Source organism: Scatophagus argus, chromosome 11 (genome assembly GCF_020382885.2).
Source record: "Scatophagus argus isolate fScaArg1 chromosome 11, fScaArg1.pri, whole genome shotgun sequence".
Lineage (NCBI taxonomy): Eukaryota > Metazoa > Chordata > Actinopteri > Scatophagidae > Scatophagus > Scatophagus argus.
The window spans coordinates 19,138,634-19,157,173 of record NC_058503.1 but is presented as its reverse complement, the minus strand read 5'-3'; the positions used below and the strand labels follow the sequence as shown (position 1 = coordinate 19,157,173).

The window sequence follows — 18,540 nt, the reverse complement described above, 5'->3', positions numbered from 1 at the left end:
CGTTTTGTGAGGGGAGCAAGAAGGAGGAAGAAGAGGAGCAGACCCACAGTCCTCAAACCCAACCGTCCACGACAGCTCTGCAGCTTTGTTCCTCATCCAAGACACCCCTTCTAACTGCAACCACAGGATCTTGTCAGTGGCAGAAAATCCTTCCTATGAGCAGTCCAGCTCTAAGGAAGTAATTAAGCATGGATAGTTTGGTCTAATGGACATGGTCGTGCAGCCATTAACTGATCCCCAGGCTCACAAACTCAGATACACAGCATCAAGTCAGGGACGATTACTAAAAAAGAAAAAATGACTGTTTGTTCCTAAACTTTCCACTTTTACATTTAGCAAGTTTTTATGTTTTTTTTTTCAGCTGAATGTGGGATAATAGCATTTAGATTGTTAGCAGGCTCATCACATCTGTGCATTTTGGCCGTGCACATGCAGTCTTGTGTCAGTGTTTAGATCTCCAGATAAAACAGAGAAGTTTCACATGAATGAAAGAGCATAAATACTAACATTGAAACTGCAGCTTATTTTAACATAATCAAACAACAAAACTGTAACGTGGCTCTGTGAGGCTGGACTTGGGCAAAGCTGTGTTTGCAGCAAATATCGAGCTAGCAAGCTCACAATGATGCCTGTGTCAAGTATAGTGTAATGTCTGCAGTGTTAGCCATCTTAGTTTCACATGTTAACAAGCTAACACTTTAGCACTAGATTCAAATTGGGTACTTGGTCACAAACTAAAGCACAGGGTAAAGTGAAATTTTGATATGATAATTGTGCTAGATGAAATTTAGAAAAAGAAATCATCAGACTGATGGGAGATGCATGTGGCTTGCCAGCCTTGCCACCTTTCATCTCTAAGTAAACATCAAATATCTCTGTTTCTGATTACACTTGCTTAATCAGATGTTAAACCAGAGCATTTTTTCTTTCTTTATCAAGCCCTGATTCCAGTGAACATTGCTCTGTTCATAATGACCTTCATAAAGCCTGAATAGCAATATCACAATAGGGCAAAGATCTCAGTCCACCAGCTCATTTCCCATCACCGCTGCTAATGAGTCAATATGGAGAATATTAATATAATCCAATGTGGCATTTTTCAGTCCATGACACTCCAGAAACTTTGCACTGACTACAACCTCTTAGTTTCTACAGCTTCGTTGTTTTTGAAAGTCAGACCTTGTGAGAAAAGCTGCAGTACACAATGAAACATCTCTCAAATGAGAAGGAACTGATTAAGTATACTGTAAGGGCAAAGTTACCCACTGCAGCAGTAATTACAGAAGCAATCACTTTACATCCTTCCTGCCTTTGCCACATTTCACGACTACCGGGGTTCCTTTGGAAAACAGTCAAATTAAGACTCATTAAGCCCGTCTGAGGTTTCTTATTAAAACACACTTTTATAAGTTAAGATTCTTCCAATATTTCCAACCATATACTGCTTAATTATATCAATAAAGCTGAAGGAATTCTCTCCGTGTGCTGCACTAAACAGTGATTGAGTGGTTTATAGCGCAAGACGGTCTTAATAGAGGAAAAGTGCTTCCGGACATGCGGTTGTAATCCACATGTGCTGGGTTACAGTGTGACGCAAACATGAAAAATGATCAATATTTTCATACTCCCTCATCCACACCCGGGCGTTCCTGCTCAATTGATCTGACGTGAGCTGAAGCGGGAAAGGCTGCTTTTCTGGGACCGTTAACACAAACTGTGAGTCACGTTAAACTGCATGATGCTTTAACAAACTCTCCCGCTCTGCCTGTGTGCTGAAGTTTGAACTCGAGAAATCTTCCCCGCACTCAGCATACCTGAGTGTGTGTGTGTGTGTGTGTGGCAGCAGTAAACACACAGTGATGTGGTCATTGGAGGAAACTAGGAGTTCCGGAGCGCCTCAGGAATGAGATCATTCAAATTAAAGCGCGTGGCAATTACCAAATGGCAAGAGGCTAAACGCCGGTGCAAGTGCAGGAGAGCAGGCCGTCTGATGAAGAGGCAGACGCCGAATGACTGCGGTGGACGTGCTTAACAACTTACAGGTGAGCTTTGATCAAAACAAACCAATTTTGCTCTGTTTTACACAAACAGGATCTATATCCATTAAGTAAACACCACTAAAATATTAATGTGCACACACACACAAGTCAACAGTATTTTATGTGAAAACACCAGATCCATGGAAACAGGCTTTAATCCGTGTCTAAAAGCTGCGGTCGCCTCATGAGGCGAGCTGCACTGCTTTTAACGTCTCTTTGCATGCTGGTCCCCAGTCGAAGCGGAACACTGCGGTGATATTAGCAGAGGCTGTTGAGATTTTGATTGCAGTTTGTGGTGCAAATAAACTTTCCGGGCTTCCAGCGATTTTCTTAAGAAATAAGCCGTTTACCATCTCTGTTTCTATGCCTTTGCAAACACACGACCAAAGAAAACCACTTTAGGGTTTAAATAAATCTATTAATGCAGATCATGATTTGTTTTCCTGTGCAAAGCAGTCACCAATAAAACATGTTCTCCTGATGTTTGGAATTTAGAAGTCAAAAGAGGGGAGAGTTGTGTCTTCAGTGACTTGTTTTTAAGAGCTGGTTTGATAACTTTGTTATGAAACTCTTCTCTAATAACTCACCAAGGAATCTATCAAGCATGGCAGGGTGCCTTCCAAAATAAACTGTAATATAAAATAAGTTTGACTGGAAAGACGAGTCTCTGGCAACGGAATCTCTCCACAGGAAGATGGTTTACCAAATCCCTGCTTCATTCTGTGTCTTTCTCACTGTGTGTGAGTTTTGTCAATGAAAGACCCGAGTTCTGAAAGGATGAGGCTCTTGAGGACACATGCTGAGGTCCACAGTTGAATCCTTTGTGGCAAACTCAGAAGAGGCTCGCAGAGGATAAATGGGGTGAAATGGAAAGAAAGAAATGGAGGAAGATGTAAAGGAGAGAAAGAGAGACAAAGGCAGACATGGGAAAGAAAGAGACACGAGAAGAAAGAGAGATACTGAGAGACATCGAGATGTCTGCCATGCTTGGAAGGAGGATAGTGCCATCTAGAGACCTCATGTGACAGTTGTGCAGTTTTGTCACATCCAAGGAGAAGTGGAACAAGGATTCAAATTCTATACTGAGGTAAAAGTATTAATACTCCTCTCTCTATATATATCAATTTATAAAAATACCCCATTATAAGTAAAAGTGCTGCACTCAAAATCTTGCTGAATTAAAATGTATGTAAGTGCGATCAGCAAAATGTTATTCATGTGTCAAAAGTAAAGAGACTTTCTGTCTCTTTCTGGAATAAAATATCCCCCGTCAGCGTTTTACATTGTATCTGATTAATGCTTATGCCGCAGTTAACTGCTGTAGGTGTTTCAGGATGAGCCCATTTCAACTACTTTATATACTGTTGGGTAGTTTCATCCACAGCAATGCATCATATTGTAGAGGGACATCACACTGTAAATGCAAACGATGTCCTGACTTAAGATGGAATAGTGCATTTAACTTAATTCATACATATCATATTCACTAGTTTTTTAGGTTTACTTTTTCTCATCGAGTTTTTAAGTTACAGAGCTGTGCACCCCAGTGCGCATGTCCATTTCCGGTTAGCGCGCATCTACCGCTACCGCCAAACTCATTCAAACGCAAGAGGTCAAAGTCGTCCAACTCTCACCGAAGGCTGATTCCATCGTTGATTTTGGTAAGTTTAAAGCTTTTGTTTGTAATCTCGTCAGTATAATTTAATGTTTGGGATGAGAGTTGTTCGAAGAAAGCCGACATCTCTGACTTTCCGACTTTCCGTTGGCATGTTAGCTTGTGTGTGTGTCTGTGCGGGTTCACAGAGCTAACGTTAGCAGCAGTTCAGCGTGAGCGAATCCGATTAAAAGTGCTCTGACTCTGTCTGGACCGAGCCCCAGTGTAGTGTTCATATTTATCATGTCTCCACCGGTTCCTGTCTGTTAGCTGCTGGATTACGACGAGCTGCTAATTTAGCTGTAAGAGTTAGCTTAACAGGCTATGGGCTCCGTGCTTCAGTTCCAGGCAGCAGAACTTATACGTGTGTCGGGGTGCGGTCCTGCTCGTGCTGGGACGTAAACATTAGCTAAGGTCAGTTAAGGTTTGTTGGTCGCAGTTTATAGACACAACATTCAAACTGAGCGCTTCTTCTCGGGCTCAGTACACGTCCGCTGCTCCACACAGCGGTCATAACTGACCCAGTAGAGAAAGGGAAATGCAGGCCGAGTGAAGCGCTGGAGCAGCGGGCCGATCCACGGCCGTCGCCGGCAACTGGAGCCGCGATGAGCACGGAAGTCGAGCGCTGCCGTCGTACTTTTCTACAGTATCATGTTATCATAGCAGTCACAACCGTACATTACACTCAATAATTTTTACACTTATTTATAACTACAGTATTTTGATCAATGCTGATGCCTGGCACAGACTAGTGACTTTACTCAGTTTGGTTTATTTCATGCAGGTGGTATGAGGCCATAAATAATAAAACCAACAAACCAACACAGAAGAAAGGAGACAAGGTCCCACTTTCATTTAGACATTCAAAAATGCAGGTCAGATTAATTAGTGATGCTTATCCTTAAGTAATACATTTTGTCTGAGTAAGGAGGTTTTCATAGGCACTGCTGTCTGTTTTAATACGCTAATCTGGAAACATTGAAACAGTATTGACCAGGTCATCATTTAATCTTGCTTAGATATGAAGGACATGATAATGTGGTAACACGTGACTGTTAAAATTGTACTGATTTAATACTTTTTTTGTTTTTATTTTTTTCTCCATATAGCCTACCTTATGTGGTGTCTGTGACAGTGAAGTTGGCGGCAGTTGGAAAAGAGGTACCCTCGGTCACCAAGACTGTATTGACCACCAGGGTACCAGATAACGGTCTTACCCAGCCAGACCAACTCAGCAGCAGCCGCAGCTTTTCGTCCCACTGCACCTCCTCCCTCACTGCTGCTTGATAAGAAGCTTTCTCAGTAGACCGGACCAAAATCCTTCCAAGACGGTATTGTCACTCTTAGTAATTTTTTTTTTTTTGTTTATTTTTGTATCTTACTTTGATTCACCATTGCACATTTATTACATTAAAAACCTTTGTAAAAAAAAATGATGATAAATGTGACAAATGTTTTTTGGTTTTATCTTATTGAATATAGACAACTGTTTGGTGCCAGTCGCTCGATCGCCTCCTCACAAGTACATGTTGTTTCAGATTCTTCATCATTCCCACCTTATGGTAGCGTGCTTGCAAACTTCAGCTAGGCCTACAGCTGCTACTACAGTACAAGTAATTCTTTAGAATTCAACTTTGTAACTTGAGCACACACATCCACTGAATTTTTTTTTCCAAATAAGTTTGCTTTCATATAGTCTTCTGCTTATTCTTTTTTGTCATCTTTTCCATGAGACCAATGACATCACCACAGCACGCACTGGTGTCCTGCAATGTCTGCTCCTGTACCTTGGAGATAATTCCAGCGAATTCTTCCTCAGCTGCTCAGTAAGTACATTTATGATGATAATGACTGACCATCACACAGTGCACATTTTGGGACATCATCAGACCTCAGGTTTAGCCAATAGTACAGTTCCCAAAAACTGAGGTCAGGTTAGTAATTATAGCCTGTATTCACACTTTGCAAACCAAACATATTTAAGTGAGGTTGTCACAACATTAAACAAGTGACATATTTTTAATCAAATTTGATGCCTCACATGTGATGCTGAAGGAAAGTAATTTTCCATTTAGTCTATGGTGAAAATGTTTCATTTCAATTTCTGCCCGATACAGAATTGTGTTTAGAAGGTTATATCACTAAATTGCAACAACACATCTATGTTTTATATGATTCTCAATGCATTCAAAGTTTGAGCCAAATCTGAGCTTCCCAGATGAAGCTGTATGCCTTTTTTATTTTTTTGTTAAGACTTGATGCTGAAATGCAGCCATTTCTGCCTGCTCATAATCTAAAGAGCTCTCTAAGACAGTATTCCAGAGTGCTTGTTTCTTCTATGTGATGTTGTGCATCATAAGAGTGAACACGCTATAACAACCTTTATTTATTTGTGTTCTTTTATTTTTAATGCAGGATTCGGACTCTGCATGTGACTTCACACAGGTGCGTGTTGGTGTTCTTACAATCATGACTGAGGAGACGCCACCTTTGATTAACAGCACTGCAATCGTCCTTGAAGGCAACATTGTCACGGATGAGATTCCCACAACCTCTCATGCACTTTGTCTTCTGTTCGGCTTAATGTGTGCACACCATCTGGATTACCCCAAAGGTATGAAGAACACATTTGACTTCATCCAGAAGATGTTGTTGAACCTCAGACGACAGTATATGATGTTTAGCATTAGAGTGTAGTGTGCTTCTGCAACAAATGTTGAATATATCAAAGTTGTTAAAGAGCTGACTTACATTTTGCTGCTTTGAAGATGTATGTACAAGTACAGTTCTATGTAATAATTCAGTTTTAATTATCAGATTTTATTCAGATTGCTGAAGTAACCTTGGGGACGCAGCAACTTGATTTGAATTTAACTGTACTGAGATACATTAAGTTACAACTTCAAAATAAAGTAAAGCTTACTTAAATATAAGAATTTCACACTACTTCACACAGTTAAGTTTGTTTACTTACTTTTCCCAAGGTAATCGGTTTCCTAAATTTCTTTAAGTAAACTCAACTTGTTAGAATTTACAGTGCATAACCTTGTAGTGTTGTGGTTCTCACAAGGGCTCTTGTGAGAACCACATGGCTTCATGAGCTCAGAAAAACACTCTGTTTTTATCTCTGTGACAGTGAATTTTCCAACTTATCCAAGAGGGTGTGAAGGAACACTTAATCTCTCGTTTAGGCAGAAGAATTCACCAAATTTGGACATTCTTAGTTTCCACTGATCATGAAGGTGTTACTGAGAAAATGTGATGAAGAGTATAGTATTTGAACAGGTGCTTTTGTTCATTTACATAAAAGAATGATCAAGTCTTGTTCTGGGAAGAGAATCGTTCTCTGGAAATGTTTGCAGGAAATCTTTAATTCCACCCAAGCCTTTTGCAGAGAGGAACCCAGTCTGTCCTCTTGAGTCTTAAGCAGAACTTTTTGGATGGAGAGCCCTCTCCACCCCTCAGCACTTGTGCTCCCTGCTGCTTCCACTCGGGCTTCCCAGGCTCTGCATTTTCCACAGGGGCCAGTTGGGTTTTCACCAAACTGCGGTTTTCTCAAACTTCATGACATCTTGATTCATTTATCAGCTTCACAACAATAACAAATGTCCCCATCTAGCACTCTATCACACTTTTATTAAATTGTATTTACTCCCCCTGGAGGATATCACAAATCACAAGACAACGGGGGAAAACAGACAGCAACAAGACTGCAGGAGTAGAAGGAGGTGGAGCTCAGTCAGCTTAGTGATCGACACAGTGGCCAACATGTTAAGACTGTTTGACAAGTGTCCTCATCGGCTGGGTTCAGAAACGCTCTTATTAGAGCACGACGCCATGCTACTTGTGGAGTACCAAGTGTATAATGATTACAGAATGACCCCACTTTTAGGCCTTTTCGTGAAGGTTCTTGATATTAAGCTTTTTATAGAAGAGCAGTCTTCTCGCCTTCACATTTTTGGAAACAATAAATAAAAAAGCTGGCTCTGGTAGGATTCAGTCCTATAGTCCTAATGGCAGATTAAACGTGTCCCCAGGGACAGCAAACGATCACTTCCCCTGGGGGTGTGAAGCTGTAAAAAGGATACATAATGTGCTGCATACGAGGGGAATTTCACTGGAGCTGTTTCTCAAGATTAACTAATAGTGTGCTGAAGCTGTGCTGGATCAAAAGCCCAGGCTGCTTGGCTTGGCTAAATCTTTCATTAGATTTAGCCAAACCCAACACTCCTCTGAGACCCTGCCCATGACACTGACTCAGATAATTTGGATAAGAACAGATGTTGGAAGGGAAAGAAGAAGAAATAATTCTCTCATAGTCACTGAATGGCAGAACAGGAAGCACGGAAAGGGATCTTTTGAAGAATCTGCTCTGCTGATGAAAAAACTTCCAGAAGAGAATACAGAATTATTGTACATTTACTGTGTGCAAATAAAGATGGGATGTACAAAGCAAAATGCAATGACCTCTAGTGTTGACAGGTAAAAATGCGTGAGAAACAAAACTCTGCAAGAGACATGCGCTGTAGACAAAAGGTGCAAATGACTCACAGAGACAGCATCTTTCTGGGTAAGTCGTCATCAGTACATTTCATTCACAGAGAGTATTGTTAAATAAACCGTACATGCTACAAAGTCTCCTTCATCGTTACACAAATCAATAGCTAGACACAGGCTGTAAACACGTCTCTTGCCATCACTGTTTCAATTACAGACCTTAACTTAAACACTAATGCACTGCCCTTAAACTGCACATTATAAGATTCCCCCTTAGGAAACATCTAGAAATTTAGTATTTTTGGTCTGATCAGTCTTCCAAAACTCAGTGTAAGGCATACGGTTAAAGAGGAACCCATAGCTGATAAAGAAATGTAAACACAGAACGTCAGTGTTGGTAGTTTACTAACCCACAATCCAGACAAATTACTAATGAATACATAAGTAGAATACAGATCTAATCTAGGACACCTTTATTATTGTTCCACTTCACACCAGTAATCACTTCTGGCTTAAGTGATGTACAGTATAAGCTTAGACACACTGGGTTGTTGCACTCTGCTTTCTCTCAGGCTGACAGTTGGCAAAAGGCCTAAAATCCAAGTTGATATAAAACAGATAAATTAGCCATTCAAGGAGCCTGATCTGAGTAATGTTCCTCTGAATCTGAACAGGATGTATAACACATAGCATGATTAAGTCAACGCTTCAAACTGAATGACATTCTCACTATGGTTTTTGAGCTGAAAAGTGCTACTGAGGCAGGACCAGAACACATTCAGGTGATTCGGGAGGACATGCGTGTAGGATGCACACTGTACGGACACAATAAGGCTTCTCTGATAAGTTGAGAAGCATTTCAATAAATAACTTCAAAATATTTGAAAAAAAATTTGAACTAACTGTTCGTTGTTAGAAAATAATAAGTAATTAGCAAACTGAGCTCACAAAACGCTCCAACCTGGGGACTGGTGTGGGGGTTGACTGTGCTGTGCAGAAGTGCAGAAGGTGAAAGGTTGTCAGTTTTGGTGTAGCAGGAAGTTCTTGATGGGCTGTGGCAGCGGTAACGAGGGTATGTGTTTTAGACGACTTTTGCCCATGGCTCTGCGGATCCTGATGCGACACAGGTGTGTCAGCCTACCCGGGCGTCCTGTGAGGAGAAAGAGCAAAGGCGCCATGTTAACAGGGAACAGGTCATTTTTGTATTATCGCTGAATTAACTTGCTCTAAATGCTTTTCTTTTTTTCTCTGCCGGTCATGTTGTTAGTCATGTCAGCCCCTCGCTTTTATGGTCTGAGCTGTCAACTGGTGAGACATAATATAAAAAACAGTCATTCTAATATGCATTACAAAGTGCCTATGACATGTAAATCCTGGAACCAAATAAACTGGAAAAGTTTACTGTCTTTCTCTGAACCACTACTAAAGATGTGCCACATGAACATTTTCCACAGCAGACATTTTGACTTGTAATAGTAGGAGAAGCACAGGTCTCACTTAGAACATTAGCGTGGTATCCCAGTAAGCCACAACAGTGGAACAAGACCCTAAACTGAAGCAGCTTAATGGAACTCAGCCTCCGTTTGTTTTATTTTTTTTAAAACTGTGCCATGTTGTCAAGCACCTGCAGTTCATGCCAGTTGAACCACAGTTACAACACAAGCTATTTAGTGACAAGAAGGCTGCTCCATACAAGGGGTGGAGACAGAAACACGATCATCCTGGCAGCAAATAAATACAGAATGATGTTGGGTGATCAACAGAATGAAGTGAGGTGCTGTCCAACCCTGTCACTTGGGGAACTGCTTACAGGGCCCTTATGCCCAAACTTGTTTCTTTTGACTTTTAAAAATGTAATATATTTGTTAGAATTCTTACACTACATAGATTACTACCCTTCCTTCAGTTAGGAATATATCAGCCCTCACTGATGCCTGCATATTCCACTATTTTACTCACTTCTTGCCTCCAGGAAGGCCTTGAGCGCCTCCGGATCCACCTTCCTCCTGTTAGGAGCCTCCAGCTCCGATTCATCCCAGGGCACGAGGGCCGGGTTGGCTCCATGATCCAGCAGCAGGTGGATGAAGGCCACCTCACATCCATGTCGCAGTACAGCATCTAGCAGGCAGGAGGCCAGGCCGCGGGTCAGAGCCTCCTGGCAGACAGGCCCCGTGTAGTTGAAATCAGGCTGAGCGCCGGCCTGGAGCAGCAGCTGGAAACAGTGGAGGTGGTGGTAGGCTGCGCTGATGTAGAGAGGACACACCACCAGGGTGTTGAGGGTGCGAGCACTTAAGAGGAGCCGGGGACCCAGTTGGTGGTCCATGTCTACATCAGCATTGAACCTGGACAGAGGAAACCATGGGTACAGCTAAAACCTTGATGTCCTCCAAAGAAACTACATACATTGGTTGTCTGCAAAGAAAATTCTCCTGAAATAAAAACTTTTAAAGAGAAACCCTTTACTACATGCTGGGTCAGATTTAGAATACATAATGTGCAAAAAAAGGTGTCTACATCAGAAAAATGTGGGTAAAACTTTTTGCCTCTTCCGTCTCCAAGTCAGAAAATAAACAAACTGCTGCCTGAAGCAAAAGAAATACACCACATCGCAAAGCTAGAAGGAGATCGAAATGCAGAACAAATAAATAAAACCAATGTTGTTAAAAAGTTACACAAAACCAAAAAAGGAAAGGCTGAAAGATGGTCAGGTTTAGCATGAGGAGACCTGCCACTACAAATGGATACCAGAGAAATCTTATTGTTGGTATCCTGTGCGAAGATACGCCTTCAGCCTGTGTATGAGAAGTGAGAAAAGCCAGACTGATCCCCTCCTGATCCTCACCTGATGAGCTCCTGCAGTATGTCCAGCCTTCCGACCCGGGCAGCGTGGTACAGCGGGGTGCTGCGGTGGTGCCGACTTCCGTTGGGATCAGCTCCGGCTTCCAGGAGGATCCGGACACAGTCCAAGTGACCGTTAACCACAGCTACGTACAGGGCTGTTTGACCTTTCACGTCAACTAAGTCCACTTCGGCTCCCTGGGCGATCAGATAGGCCACGCAGGCAGCGTGTCCTGCCGTGGCCGCGATCCGCAGAGGGGTACAAGGCAGACAGCCGCAACACCACACGGACTTCTCATTGATTCGCCTGGCAACCAGAGAGAGAAGAGCTTGGGTATTAGTGTGTATTAACATGTTGGCTGGGTGTGAGGATTGGAAACACGTATGAGAGCTGCATGCAACCACTGTGGGGTTGGAGTTAAATAACCCTGCATAACCCTACACCAGTTGTAGGAGCCAAATTGGTTATTTTCTGTGTTCACAAGTGTTGTATGCATTTCTGCCAGTAGGTGGCAGTATCTATTTTAGGCCATGGATTGAGTCTATATAGGGAGGTGGGCTAATCAGTATGAAGACATTTTTAAACATACAGAATAAAAACAGACAGGAATATCATTCCAAATTAAATTAATAAATATATATATGTGTAAATCTCCTGTCAAAACAAGTTAGAAATACGAACATGCTGGTGTTTGTCGCCATATGAGCATGTAGCAGGTGAGGAGATTTTCCTGTGGCTGACATGTTAAGGATAAACAGAAATAAGCAGCCATTCATTTCATTTTCAGAAAAACACCACCAACACCAGTGTGAAAATGCCGTGAACACACCAACATGTGTCGGGTGATTGCGTTGACAGTCATGTTTGGTCGTCTCACGGCTGCTCTCCAGGCCATTCGGCGTCTCCTCGTTAGCTCACAGATCCGACGTCCGTAGGAAATGAGAAAAAAACTCACCCGATCGTTTGTTTTACCGAAGCGATCGTGTGAACGATTGTGTCAGTTAACGACACCGCACGTTAGCACCATGTTTTAACTTCATGAAACAAAACAACAGAACACAAGAGCAGCATCACGCATGCAGCCGGCATAAAAAAACGCTTCTCGGTTGCCCGAAAAGCCCACAATGCATTGCGGCTTTCCCACTCCGTTGCATCACCCTTTCGAGCCCAGGGCGACACTGGTGGGTGTTTCGTGACCGCTTTCCGACAGGAGGGAGCAGTGCGCTAATCACGCCAGTAGAGACGTTGTTGTTGTGTTGAAAATAATCGTAAAAGAGCAAGCTAGGCTAACAAAATCAACAGCCTCGGCAGTATACGGCAACAGAGCTCGACTTGATTGACGCGGGAATGTTCCCCGGTAGCCAATAGTAAGGCAAGGCGGCAGTTGCGCTGCATTATGGGACCTGTAGTTCGTGTGTTATCAGCGCTTCATATTGGCGGGCCATTAGTAACAATCATAATAGATCTATATGAAATGAGCTCGCGGGCCGGATATAATTATACGCCGGGCCAGTATAAGCACACATATGCACTATATGAACAAAAGTATTGGGACACCTGACCATTACTCCAACAGGGACTTTAATGACATCGCATTCTAAATCCACAGACAGCTCTGCAGCTCTAACAGCTCCCAGTCTTCTGGGAAGGTTTTCCACAACATGTTGGAGTGTTTCTGTGGGAATGTTTGTCCATTCATGCAGCAGAGCATTTGTGAGGTCTGACACTGATGTTGGACCAAAAGGCCTGGCTCACAATCTCCGTTCCAGTTCATCCCAAAGGTGTTGGATGGGGTTGAGGTCAGGGCTCTGTGTGGGCCAGTCAAGTTCTTCCACACCAAACTCATCCAACCATGTCTTCATGGAGCTTTGCTTTGTGCACTGGGGCACAGTCATGCTGGAATAGAAAAGGGCCTTCAACAAACTGTTGCCACAAAGTTGGACGCGTAGCATTGTCCAAAGAGGGGCTGAGCCCAAACCCTGAAAAACAGCCCCATCCCAATACTTTTGACCATACAGTGTATGTTTGATGGTAGAATGTGTCGGTGTGAAGGAGGGCAGTCGCACACTTGTGGTCAGCGTTTCAACATGACTGCCGCCATGGTCAGCACCGCTCCAATGCTGGTGTGTGTTCCTCCGCTCTCTTATTCTCAAAGAGATGCATATGGGCATAATTCTGTACAGCATGTGTGTATCCCACGCTGTCACTTAGCAAAGCTACCAAACAAACCCACACAGCACGGAAACCACAAACCACTTAGCACTGCACATCAAAGCTCCGGACAAAATCTGCCATTTCTGCAGTAAGATGGAGTACACGTTGACCAGTCAGGGACAAAGACTAGTTTTACCCAACAAAAACAAACATTAAGTTGTGTAAAAGACCAGGTTGGTGTCCGACGTAAAGCTGTATTGCTAGCAAGGTCATCATGTGTGAAAATAAATCATGAAACCCTTTTTGTCTGACAGTAATCACTCAGTGATCTAAGAAAACTTGACATACAGCAGACATTATCCTCCCATGATCTCTGGCAGTCCTGTCTGCACCTGCAATTCCACCTATCAAACCCAGTGTCATTATATTAATGTTATTATTCCCTCCCACCGTTTGAAGCCGTCTTCCTGCAGCAGGTTCCTCAGCGTGTCCAAATCCCCGACGTAGGCCGCATTGTGGAGCCGCATGTCGTCCTGCTCCAGAGGTTTGTCGCAGAACTGTTCCTGGAGCCATTCCTTCAGGTTACGGCCTGGTGAGGACACACAGATAAAAGAAAATCAGAACCTGTCAACCCACGGCTGGCTGTGCAACTCATAAATCACGACTTGTTTGTGGCCAACACATATTACTGAAATCTAATAATAATTACCCAGTCTACAAAGAAATATCACATCTTTCAAAAAGCTGCTGTATGTGCTGTATGCATAATTCATTTTTCAGCTCCCTCAGCCCAGATGTGATTGAGAGTATTTTTCTCACTGCATATTATTTTGTTACATAACTGTGTAAGCGTCCCTTCTCAGTGCGGGAAGAATCAGTCATTCTGTTGTAAAATTACTCGTCATGTTTCTGGGCAGCTCGTGTCTAATAAGACATCTACGACAAGCTTCCAGAAGGTAGCTTTTGTCACGTTTGTTTAAGTCATTAGTAATGAATTAATGAGGAAGCACTCATGAAGAAAGCGGTCCCAGATATTCACAAACTAATCTTAATTAATTAATGTTGATCACCTAATCATTAGCTTACCAGTTAATATTCTGTAAAATGTGATTAGCAAATGGTTAACTAGAAGTTAGTTCCTCATTTTTCCACATTTGATCCCTGGTAGCCACTCAAAACTTTGTGTACCTTACTGTCACAAAATAATATATACAATAGTACAACAGTCACAAGGGATATTTCTCTGCAATGATATACTTTAACTTTTGATACTTAAAGGACACTGAATACTTTATCTTACATTTCGAACTCTTACTTCAGAGTATTTTTACGGGATCTGAATACTCCACAATAACATTAAATAATAAATAAAATAAAATTAAGGACGTCATTGTGCAGGTGTTTGTATTATTGTGTTCACATTTGCAGAAAACGTGCACTGGCGGTGGACCTCGTGTCCTGATCATGCATTTTAAGTGTCTCATTCGCAGGCTATGACAACAGTGCAGATGCAGCGTGGGCCAGACTGCAGCCCACGCAGGGTTTCTAACTCCTGACGTGCTGTACGTATGAAGTGACGGGCCACACCTTAGTGCACAGACGGCCCTCAACAGCACCACATCAACGTTGTCATGCTGCTGTTACCGCCTGTGCTGTCCTCTTAGACACACGGAGGACACACGCTCCCCTGACAGGCCCGATGAATCACCGCACTTCACTCGGCCGCGGTTACCTGCAGCGGTGGCGCCGGGCAGATCAGAGACGGTGATGAGCGGAGGGAAATGAACACTGGGCGGGTCGTCCACATCGGCTTCTGGACCGTCGGCCATGCTCCTGAAATGTAACACCGTCCACCCGAGAGTAGCGCTGGGACGGCACACCGACGCTGGTTCCTCTCCAGATGCGGGAAAACCGACGATCTAAAATCAGACGAGAGACATCAAAATAAACAAACGTGACTGTGCTGGTGACGCTCAGCTCGCTGCGCGCGCGGCTGCTTCCTGGATGCGCTCAGCTGTGCGGATTTAAAGGGGAAACGTCGCTTTTCACCTGAGCTGACAGTTTTGTTTATTATATGGATGCAAACTGGTTCGGAAAGCCAGACAAATTAATCATATCAATATATATGGATATCCATATATCAAAATATATATATAAAAAAAAATTAAACCATTTTGAAAAATGCAGCTTTTTTAAAAGGCATAACTTCCGACGATCCGATAAATAAACAAACAAACAAATGTAATTAAATCAGAGCAGTAAAAGTGGGAATTCAGAAATGGTTATGTCAGTATAAGAAAATACAAATGGGCAGATGTTCATGCATACTTTCAGCAGATATGTGCTGTTTCAAAGCCTTTTCCCTCAGTGCCAGCAATAGAATTCTGTACAATACAATTTTTATTATTTATTTAGTTGGCCTAAAACATGTGAAATTACGAAGCGTTGATTTCTTTTTTTAAATTGTAAACTGTAACACACGGGGAACATGTCGTCGCACAGTCAATGTTTATAGAGTTTTGGGGCAGTCATATTGTAAACCATTTTAATTTCAAAACCGATCCTGATACACGTACTAAACTCTGTTTGAGAAAAATACTGCAATACTAAGAGATGAATCTATCTATCTATATATTTGTGCAATTTGGAGGCACATCATTAAGTATTTTCATGCTGCTGTGTAATCAAGCCCAGCTCCTGGAGGGTCATTTTGAAGGTCAAAGGGCCCAAGATCCAAGGAAAGGAGTTTGGATTTATTAACTCCTACAGCTTCTACAAGCTCGTTCCTCATGTCCACGAGGATCAGGCCAATCTGTTCAGCTGCTGGTCGCATCGAGGCAGTCTGAGTGACTGCAAAATTCAGTAAACCATTCCTGGGTGAGTAACATACCCCAGAGAGGCACGCAGCCATGGCTCTACACTGCCTGTTGATAGATGAACTTTCAACACCGAGGCCCTGGTTGTGCTCTAAAAATAAATGGACAGGTCAACAGTGCCATGTGCCCCCATAAGTGGACAAGTTGCTTACAGACCTCCAGCTCTGTAGAGACAAGGAAAAATAAAGTCAGTCAGTTGTTTTTAAGAGCAGATTCCAGGCCAGCTAGCAGTGATTTGCATTTATAATTCTGAGACATACAGTATAACGCAAGGTAAGTACACAAACAGACTCAAACCCATACTGTCACACAGGAGCAGAGGGAGAAGTTCATCCCACTGACTTCAAACATTTAATAGTAATTAAATTAAAGCAGAATAAAAAGTCCGATTGTTATTTGACCACACCAGATCCTGACTATGTGCTTCACCCACACAAAAGTCAGTGTTCATGTTCAAGATTAAAGTTAAAAACGTGACCAGGCCTTTCACTTGGGCCTAAAGTTAAGAGGTGCGTTCACTTAGCAGCAGCACAATCTATTGTCAAATTGAAAGGACAAAATCAACAGAGGGGGTTTTCTGAAGTCACTCCTCTGAGGTTCCCCACAGTTAAAAGGGAAACACAGACGGACAATTGAGCTGTCCTTTTGCGTGGACTGTGCTGATTTTTAATCCACCTGTTGAGACTGGGGCCCGCGTCTCTCCTGAAAGCAGGTGTCTACAGCTAAGTCTCCGACTTGGATCACAAATGCTCAGTCCAAATCCTTGCCTAATAGCTGCTAAAGGACTCCTTTCTAAGGAGCTTTGTGTGTGTGTGTGTGTGTGTGTGTGTGTGTTGCAGCTGTTTTGTGGCTTGCCAGAGGAAAGTTGGTGCAAATGTTACTTAAGGGTCCTAAAAAGAAACTTAAATGTTTCACTTCTGCCGTGTCCGACCGAGCGTCAAAAGAAACAAGCCTCATTGAGAGTGTGACTTGGCCACGTCAGACTCCACAAGGACTTCGCATGAACTCAAAAAAATCACAAACCAGAGTCATTTATCATTTTGCTCATAATGTAACTCCAACAATCCACACATCTCATTAAGCTTCCATTGTGAGGCCTCTGAGAAAGGCTCAACAACAGTCCTCTCCGTTCAGTCTTGAAAGAATAAAGAGAACAACATTTATTGTAACGTGACCATTTATTTCACTCCACTACAAAATTATATAATTGTTTGAACTATGATACAATCTCCACATATACAAAATGTACAGTTACAGAAAGAGACAGAAGATATGATACAAACAGTTTACAGTGTACATCAGTCCTTTCCCATTAGACATATGAATATGCAGGTTCTCACTGTTTCATGTCTTTGTAAGACTTTTAAATTTGACTTTCCAACAGGTTCCAGTATATTTGATGGACTAAATATAATACTGATATGAAAATGGAGAAAAATCAGATTAAATGGGTGGGTACATTTTGACTGCTGAGTTCTCATAGCAAATATCACAAAGGTCAGTCAAATGAAAAGCATTACATAATATTTCCCATTAAAGCAATGCAGTGTGCTTCTTTCTGAATGACATCTGTGGAAGTTTGGTTTTTTCTCCACCTCTGGAGCCACTCATGTCCATCAACAAACTTCGTCAGTCAGAAGCTACACATTTCTGCCCATTGGCAACTACTTAATTCTCCACCATTGCCAAAGATGTAAATCATTGTGTTCATGAAATACACACATGTGCCACTAATCCTACTGGTCTGAAGAGGCAATGGAAACCCATGTTTTGGCAGAAAATTCAGTGTTTTAGAGATTTTTGCAGAGAAGAGAGTCTAGCTACATTATTTAATGTACATTCATCACATTCACAACTGGAAAAAAAACGAGCTTAGATACAGCTGGGCGTTATATAAAAAAATAATTTAAATTCTTATTTAAAATCATGGATTACATTCATCAATGCAAGCAGGATGTCACAGCTAGTGTTTCTCTTAATAATTTCCTGAAAACTCTGGCAGTCTACCGTATGTCTTCTGGGAGACAAACCTGCAGCAGAACTAACAGAGGCAGCAACTGCAAATGAACAACAAGTACGAGAAAACTGCATTTGCATTCAGGGTGAGGCATGTCACTACTGACTAATCTGCCCTTATTCTGTTATTTGTGCTTCATATATGGAGTACAGTGAGATGGCTTTATTGGAATTTTGAGGAAATTGGGGACAGTCTCACTCTTCTATCCAACCACCTGCTGCATTCATCAGCCTAGTATTGCTTCATATTTTCATTTTTTTAGCTACATCTATAAAGCACATTTCTTAAAGTCATGCACAAAAGGAGCTAGTAAAACATCCCTCTTAGGACTTACTTTTTTTTAAATTCTAAAATAAAAAGTTGCCACCTGACCAAACTTTGTCTCCATCCCACAAAAGAAACAGTTTGGCAAATCCTACAGTACAAATAGAGTGGAGGGACCTCCACGATGGCAGTTTTCCTGC

General features: G+C 42.2%; 1 protein-coding gene and 1 long non-coding RNA gene across 6 annotated transcripts; one reads left to right on the top strand and one right to left on the bottom strand.

Moving 5' to 3' along the window:
- The first annotated feature begins 1,701 nt into the window (after positions 1 to 1,701).
- On the top strand, positions 1,702 to 10,299 carry LOC124067234. 5 transcript variants are annotated; one of them, XR_006844706.1, is made up of 8 exons: positions 1,702 to 1,716; positions 1,847 to 2,042; positions 2,785 to 3,126; positions 3,572 to 3,700; positions 4,803 to 5,024; positions 5,176 to 5,306; positions 5,427 to 5,519; positions 6,109 to 6,626. It is a non-coding gene; the product is annotated as an uncharacterized LOC124067234 (long non-coding RNA). The 5 variants fall into 5 exon arrangements; XR_006844707.1 differs by having other exon boundaries at positions 2,730 to 3,126; XR_006844709.1 differs by lacking the exons at positions 1,702 to 1,716; positions 1,847 to 2,042 and adding an exon at positions 10,163 to 10,299 and having other exon boundaries at positions 2,720 to 3,126; positions 6,109 to 6,307.
- Positions 8,257 to 15,214, bottom strand: asb1 (ankyrin repeat and SOCS box containing 1). The gene is made up of 5 exons (XM_046404398.1): positions 14,916 to 15,214; positions 13,634 to 13,772; positions 11,033 to 11,335; positions 10,150 to 10,532; positions 8,257 to 9,340 (listed from the first exon to the last, which is right to left on the bottom strand). Exons 1-5 carry the CDS (start codon positions 15,010 to 15,012, stop codon positions 9,210 to 9,212), a joined length of 1,053 nt encoding a protein of 350 aa, XP_046260354.1. The 5' UTR covers positions 15,013 to 15,214; the 3' UTR covers positions 8,257 to 9,209.
- Positions 15,215 to 18,540: the final 3,326 nt, after the last annotated feature.

Coding starts and splice junctions, on each gene's coding strand:
- asb1 (XM_046404398.1), bottom strand. CDS start 15,012: ATGGCCGACGGTCCAGAAGCCGATGTGGACGACCCGCCCAGTGTTCAT. Junction 13,773..14,915: donor GCCCGGCGCCACCGCTGCAG/GTAACCGCGGCC, acceptor TGTCCTCACCAG/GCCGTAACCTGAAGGAATGG. Junction 11,336..13,633: donor CAGGAAGACGGCTTCAAACG/GTGGGAGGGAAT, acceptor TCTGGTTGCCAG/GCGAATCAATGAGAAGTCCG.